Consider the following 7,642-nt stretch of genomic DNA (forward strand, 5'->3'; position numbering starts at 1 on the left):
GTGGGTGGGAGAGAGTGAAAGAAGCCGAGAGAGGAATGAAAGACCGAAGGGGACCCTGGAGAGCAGGGAAGGAGATAAGAGAGGGAGCCTGCCGTCAGGTGTGGGGGGAGGTCGAGCGCCGAGGCGGAGCGTGCCCTCCCCGAGGCGGCGGCGCAAGGAGGGGACTGGGCGGGGTAGGGGTGGAGGGAGGGAGCACGCGAGGGAGGGCGGGCGGGCGGCCGGGGGGAGCGGCGGGAGGGAGGAAGTCTGAGAGACAGAGCGAGCCGCGCTGCTGGAGGGAGACAGCGGGCTCGTCCTCGGGGTGCGGGTCGCGGTCCCAGCCCGCGGGCGTAGCTGCCCCGCACCGGGCCGCCCCGGCCCCGCGGCCCCGGAGGCCGCCGTGAAGGCAGGGCTGAGGCTCCGGGAGGGATGCGCCGGGCGTTGCGTCCCGCCCGCGGCCGCCGCCAAGAGCCCGAGCGGAGCTGAGGGAGGCGACGCCGAAGCGCTGGCTCGGAGTGGCCACGGCTGCAGCCCGGGTATCGGGCTAGGGCGCTCGCCCGGCTTCTGGGCCGGCCCGGCTCCGGCGCCTCCGCTCCCGGCCGCGCCGCCCGGCCCCGCTCCCGGGTCCCAGATGACCTCCGAGGGCGGGCCGCCGCCGCCCCCGCCGCGCCCGCCGCCCGCCCCGCTCCGCCGCTCGTGCAGCCCGGCCCCCGGCGCGCTGCAGGCCGGCCTGATGAGCCCGCCGTCCGCCGCCGGCCTGGAGCCCGCCTCGTCGTCGTCGTCGTCCGCCTCCTGCGCGTCCTCGGCGTCGTCGGCGTCGTCCTCGTCTTCCAACCCCGCCAGCGCGCCCTCGGCCGTGGGCAAGAGCGCGGGCGGCGGCGGCGGCGCGGGCGCGGGCGCGGGCGGCGGGGGCGCCAAGAAGGCGAGCTCGGGGCTGCGGCGGCCGGAGAAGCCGCCCTACTCGTACATCGCGCTCATCGTCATGGCCATCCAGAGCTCGCCCAGCAAGCGCCTGACGCTCAGCGAGATCTACCAGTTCCTGCAGGCGCGCTTCCCCTTCTTCCGCGGCGCCTACCAGGGCTGGAAGAACTCGGTGCGCCACAACCTCTCGCTCAACGAGTGCTTCATCAAGCTGCCCAAGGGCCTCGGGCGGCCGGGCAAGGGCCACTACTGGACCATCGACCCGGCCAGCGAGTTCATGTTCGAGGAGGGCTCGTTCCGCCGCCGGCCGCGCGGCTTCAGGCGGAAGTGCCAGGCGCTCAAGCCCATGTACCACCGTGTGGTGAGTGGCTTGGGCTTCGGGGCCTCGTTGCTGCCCCAGGGTTTCGACTTCCAGGCGCCCCCGTCGGCGCCGCTCGGCTGCCACGGGCAGGGCGGGTACGGCGGCCTTGACATGATGCCCGCGGGCTACGACGCGGGCGCGGGCGCCCCGGGCCACGCGCACCCACACCACCACCACCACCACCACCACCACGTCCCGCACATGTCGCCCAACCCGGGCTCCACCTACATGGCCAGTTGCCCGGTGCCCGCGGGGCCTGGAGGCGTAGGCGCGGCCGGGGGCGGCGGCGGCGGTGGGGACTACGGCCCGGACAGCAGCAGCAGCCCCGTGCCTTCGTCCCCTGCCATGGCGAGCGCCATCGAATGCCACTCGCCCTACACGAGCCCCGGGGCGCACTGGAGCTCGCCCGGCGCCTCGCCTTACCTCAAGCAGCCGCCCGCCCTGACGCCAAGCAGCAACGCGGCGGCCTCCACGGGCCTGCACTCCAGCATGTCCTCCTACTCGCTGGAGCAGACCTACCTGCACCAGAACGCCCGCGAGGACCTCTCAGGTAACAGCGCGCCCACTGGGGGCGTCGCCTTGGGCCTCGAGGCCCTTCAGCCACTGCCCCTTGCACCGGAGGCGCCGGAGCCTGGGGCTCCGAGGGCACTGGGAGAAGGTGATGCTGGGGGGAGCTGGCACCTCGTTCGTGAAGGAGAGTGCGTTGGGCTCATGCTGCCCTCCACCAACCCTTGGCCCAGAGGCGGGCCTCTAGAATTTGCACGGCTAGAGGATGGTGCAGTATTGCCAGCCTATGGTCTTTGCGTGTCCTTGTGGACTACGGGTCTCAAGTCTCAGGCCTGACTTAGCTTAGAGAGAAGGCGCGTGGCCTCTGGGGACCTCGGTCAAGGAGATGTGTCTGTTTCTTTTTGTCTTTTTTAAAGTTTGTTTTTGCTGTATTTTCGCCCGTTTAGTAAAACTCAGAAACGGAGATATTCGGTATGCTGAGGGTGTGAGTGGGGAGGGGTTGCAACTGGGCAAGTGTTGAGAGGAGGGGAAATGAGGCAAGAGAGGCAAGCAGAGTGGGGTCCCAGGATCTTAAACTGGCTGCTGAGTCTCCAGCCTTCCCACAACGCTGACCCACCTTGATGACACTTGAGCCTGTCTTAGGCCAGCAGGATCCGAGACCCACAGCTGTGACTCCCTTGAGAAATGCCTGCCCTTGGATGCCAGTTGTGTTGTAAATTGTGTTGGTCGAGGATTATGAAAATTTATTGACTTGCCAAACCTTTCCGTGGGAGGGGACAAGTCGGGTGGAGGAGGAAATTTGAATATTTTTCCAGGTTTACTGAGATAAACTCTGATATTAACCCCCTCTGGGTACCCACAGGATGCAGATTATAACTGGGATGGTTTGCCCATCAAATGGTGCTCCAGCTTACACTTAACTTGCCTTCCCCCCTATTAGAAAATGGTTCACAGGACAATGCATACATTATATTTTCATGAATCATGTACGGACAAGAGAAGCAAGGGAGAAGGGAAGCCCAGAAATGGGCAAAAGATGTTGGTTCCCTGGATGGTGAAATTTCCCAAATAGGCCTTTTAAATGCGGGTCTCAGAGGTTAACTAAACAAAGACAGTCTCGGCAGGACCACACCGGAGAGGATTTTAGCCTGACTTAACCCACTGAAAGCAGAGTCTTGTTCAATTTTATGGGAATTTCTACAAGTAACCAATACAGACGACCTTCCCCTGTTGTTTTTTTTTTTTTTTTTTTTTTTTTAATCCTGGCGGACTGGCTGTCAGTCACTACCACCCCAGGCGTAGCCCGCTGGCCCATTCGCCCACCCAGCCGCTCCTCTCCGGCCCCGCAGACTTGTCCTCCCCGCTTCCTCTCTCCGGGCAGGCCCTACTCAACCTGAATCCAGGCTTTGAGGTTTCGCAGCCGCCATGAAAGAGAGCCCTAAAAATTAAAAACAAACAAACAAAAACACTCAGGAAAGAGATTTCTGATCCTTCTGTGTGGTCGCCCGTTCCTTACCACACACACCCGGCGCACGCACAAGCCCCAGAAATGCGGGAATCCGGAAACACGACTCTTTGTCTTGGAGAGAACGGAAAAGTGCCGAGCGGAGCAGGCCGGCCTCTGCCGCGCGGCCTTTCCCAGAACCCTCGCACGACCTCGGAGCCGAGATTGGGAAGCCGGGGAAGCCGTGGCTCGGCCGAATCCCGAGCCGGACGCTCTGCACCTTCCTCTCTCGCCCTCAGGCTCCTGTACCTCTCGAATGTTATCCCCACCCCCAGTCCTTGTTTTCTTGCAGACCAGCCGGGTGCGTGGTGCCCTGCGGGACCCGCGGGTCTGCGGCCTACTTAGAGCGGAGGGCCCAGAGCAGAGCGGGGAGGACGAGCAGGGCTGAGGCTGTGGACGGAGAAGCACACACACACACACACACACACACACACACACACACACACACACTGAACGACCCTTCCCCATCACACCCACGCAGGTCGCATCCTCCCACTCGGGACAGGGCATCCTAGGGCCGTGTGCTCTAGGAGGACACGCGCACTTCGTTGTGTGAGCCCTTAAAGAAGGAGCTAGGGCTCTTACCGTCTTTTCTGTCACAACAAAGTGCCCACAACGGCCCTGGGAGGAGGTGTGAGCACCTGCTTGGGGTCCTGCCTGGGTGCCTATTTGGGGAATCCAGGAACTGGCACCGCTAAGTGCTGTAACGTGCTGGGCGAGCGCACCTGTGTGCAAAGCCACACGAGCATATCCAGGGCGCACGGACCGGTTGCTGCTTTATGAGAGCAGTGCCGAGCATGTGTGGCGACAATAGGTGTTATCAGGCAATAAACGTAGGCCAAGTCAAGGCTTACTTAGCAGCCTGGTCTCTCCGTCAGCGCTGGGATGTGGCCAGGCCGAGGCACGCGAGCAGGGCACCGCTGCCGGCCGACAGGTATGGTTTTCACACACTCCAAAACTGAGTGAGGCCTGGTGTCAGCCTGCGGGTGATGGTCCTCACACCGTGTGGGTGACCGGAAAGACCCAAGCTAGCAGGCCTAACCCAAGCCGGCAGGGACAGAGGCCTGTTCTGGGAGAAGCCCAGGTCCCAGCGTGCACCAGACACCCCCGGCTGTTTGCGCCCCGGAGCTCGCAGGCGCCGACAAAGCAAAAGCAAAGGGCGGCGGCAGAACGGCGCGCAGTGGCCACCCGCCTCCGGCCCTGGGCCGAGGAGCGGCCGCGGAGCAGAGGGGTGCAGGCCTGCTTCCTCCTCCGCCAGCCGGGAGCTCTCTGAGAGGCTCCTGAGGGGCCTCCCCGCGCTGCCAGACGCCTCGATGTGCAGAAGGGTGTGCAACTGATCTCTTAAAGAAGGGCTTTCTCTGTCCCTGGAGTCCTGGCTTCTCTTGAGGAAGCTTGAAACGTTCCGGACATCCGAAGATGGCGCGCTTTCTTTCCCGGCCCTTTCTTAAGCTCTGGAATTGTTTTCTGTCCCCCCTTTTGGCACGGGAAATATTCCTGCTGTGGCCTGCTACTCTGGCCGGGCCAGTTAGTAGAGAAACAAGAGGTGAGGGCGACAGCGGTGTTTCTGCGGAGGGGGCTTGGAGCCTGGAAAAAGCCCTGTGGTCAAGGACCCGGACCAAGAGCCTGGGTCAAGTTGTCGCGGTGTCCCTGCTCCTCCTGCGATTGAATCGTTTGTCCGGGCTTCCAGGAGTAATAAGGGAATTCAGGCAGGCACACCAGAACCCGGTTTAGGGGGGGACCGTGCTCTGTGTTTGTGGGTACATCAAAACAAAACATAATGATTCCAGAGATGTCCTATGAGCCACAGTTTAAAACTTTGAGAAACTTCTAGAGCTGAGTTCCCTCTACCAGTTTTATAGCAATAGACCAACACCTTTCTTACCCTGAGTCAAAACAAGACACCAGTTAAATTTTTAAAAATAATAACGCCGCACCCTAAGCTGGACAAACTTGTTTCTGAAAAGAATTTTTATTTTCTTCTTTCAGTGGGACTGCCTCGGTACCAGCACCACTCTACCCCCGTGTGTGACAGAAAAGATTTCGTCCTCAACTTTAATGGCATTTCTTCTTTCCATCCCTCTGCTAGCGGGCCATATTATCACCATCACCACCATCAGAGCGTCTGTCAGGATATTAAGCCCTGCGTCATGTGAATGGAGGGAGGGAGGTCATGCCAAGGCTGCTCTCTCCTTGTGTGTGTGTGTGGGGGGGGGCAGATGAACTGAGGCGGACTCACGTAATGTGCACCCCAATAGCAATAAGTAGCACCCCAGTCACTTAGAATCCCCAGGCCAGCATTGTTCACTGACACTTGTCTACCACGGGTAGAAGGACAAGCCCTGGCATGGTAATGCCCTAAGTATGTGCAGGCTCCAATCAGAGGGAGAGCTGAGAACTCAGCCTCTCAGCAGAGATGGTACAAAGTTACCACATGAAAAACATAAACATGTAACTCTGGGATCTTCATTGCCTTCAGTAATCAGGGTCTGAAAAACACAGACAAGTTGTGTGTGTTTTTCTTTGTCTATGAAAATTTGTGTGCTTTTCAAAAAGGCAGTGCTAAACACAAATTTTCAAGAAAGCCTCATCTTGTTGCCTAGTGAAGGAGAGAGTTGTTTCACCAAACACTACGTTTGGATACAGGTGCCAAAGAACATTATTAAAGAAGTATTTAGAAACAATGTGTCTAGTTTAAGAAAGTGGTTTTCAGTATTGTGACAATACAACTGTTTTTTACAAGGTTGTTTTCTACCACCATATTTTAAAGATATTTTTATGATTTCATGTATACTCACACTTTGCTTGTATTTTAAAAGGAGGATATATTTGCACTTATGTATACTTTTACAGTTTGCCGAACGATTTTGATGTAAATTTTTTCAATAAAATGTATATAACAAATAGTTGTTTTAGGGACCTATTTCCTTCACGGCATCCTGAGATGGCCACGTTCTCTCCACCAGCCAGCAGTGCAACTCTACACTTTTTTTTTCCAAGTTGTATAATTGACGTGGTGTGGGGTCTGTGCTTTGAGTAGCACAGGCCAGGTTCTGATTGTGGGTCTTCTCAGGAGAGAAAGAGAAGAAGGAATGTTTTCTGTAATTTCTTTCTTTCCTTCATCCTAGCTCTTTCTGGCTAAGCAAAAAACCGGAAGGTGAAAGGAACTTAAAAGAAAACCAGGCAAGATAATGAAAGAAAAAAGTGAAATCAAAGAAAAAAAATTTGATTTGAAGAAATGAAGTTTTGTGCCCCTTTTGTTCTGTTTCCTGTGCCCAAGGAGAGTTTTGACTTTTGCTCTTGCCTCTTCTCCACCAGCATGGAGTGACAGGCCTGACTGAGCCGCCAGCGAGGGTTAGGTACCCCCAAATCACCATCTGATTCCCCTTTGCAAGTCACAGGTTTGTTATGGGTGCCAATCACATTTAGTTACAGGTGGTGGTCAGATCCTAAAGAGTCCTGGGTGGTGGGGAGGAAGCTGTGGGAACAGCAGTGGGCCCTCTTCAGCATCACCGGTTCTTTAACTTCCTTGGGGAGTTACAAAACTTGGCCCTCACAAGATGTCCTGGGCCTGCTCTCTGTCCCCACCCTCCAGTTTAGAGGCTGGCCAGCCCTACTTAGCTTGGCACCCGCCAACCCCCACACCTCTCCCCCTTGTGCCCTATCCTCCCTCCTTACTTTTCTCAAGGGAGTGATGTATTCCCTTGGGGTCCCCTCACAGACCTTTTTCCTTTCTTGCGTGGCCTCCCAAAGTTTCCCAATCATGAATGCTACAGGCAAGGGCTGGAGAAGCTCTGCATGAAAAAAAGAGAATAGGCCCACTAGGCAGGAGGGCTTGTCTCTTCCCAGCCCACCCTGTCTGACCAACCCTTCAAACTCATGGCAGTCGCAATGCAGATCAGAGGTGGAGCAGAGGTTCTCAACCCACAATCATGCTGCGGTTTTCTTTTCCAACCCAGGGCTGGGGTTTTGTTGTGTTTTTGCTTTTGGTTTTGAAAATTCACCTTTGTTCCTAGTTCCCTGAAAGGTCTTTCTCCCAGTCAATCACCAGGCACTTAATAACGCTCAGTAGATATCTCACATACAGGTTTTTGTATTCCAAGTGAATTTCAGTCCAAAGACCATCTCCCTAGTAAAACATCTTGTCTTAAAAAGTCTTAACCGTCTTCCTAATCCTTGTGCTTCCTTTCTATAGTTCCCAAAGCTAAGCAGTGATTTAAACTTTTTTATGTGTCTTCATTATCATATTTGCAGTTAAATAGGGCATTTTTTTTTCTTTTATACTGAGCTGCTCAGGGGCCTGCTATAAATTATGAAGTCAGTTTCAGAGTTTGCTCCGACCACAGTGCTGTGTTTACATTCCTTCCGAGGCT

At 56.6% G+C, this 7,642-nt stretch overlaps 1 protein-coding gene across 1 annotated transcript; it reads left to right on the forward strand.

The window, feature by feature from the left end:
• The first annotated feature begins 538 nt into the window (after positions 1–538).
• FOXF2 (forkhead box F2) lies at positions 539–6,167 on the forward strand. The gene is made up of 2 exons (XM_081055553.1): positions 539–1,811; positions 5,259–6,167. The coding sequence occupies exons 1-2, from the start codon at positions 611–613 to the stop codon at positions 5,423–5,425; spliced, it is 1,368 nt and encodes a 455-aa protein (XP_080911679.1). The 5' UTR covers positions 539–610; the 3' UTR covers positions 5,426–6,167.
• The last annotated feature ends 1,475 nt before the right edge of the window (positions 6,168–7,642 follow it).

The sequence above is a fragment of the Rhinolophus hipposideros genome, assembly GCF_964194185.1.
Source record: "Rhinolophus hipposideros genome assembly, chromosome: 8".
Taxonomy (NCBI): Eukaryota; Metazoa; Chordata; class Mammalia; order Chiroptera; family Rhinolophidae; genus Rhinolophus; species Rhinolophus hipposideros.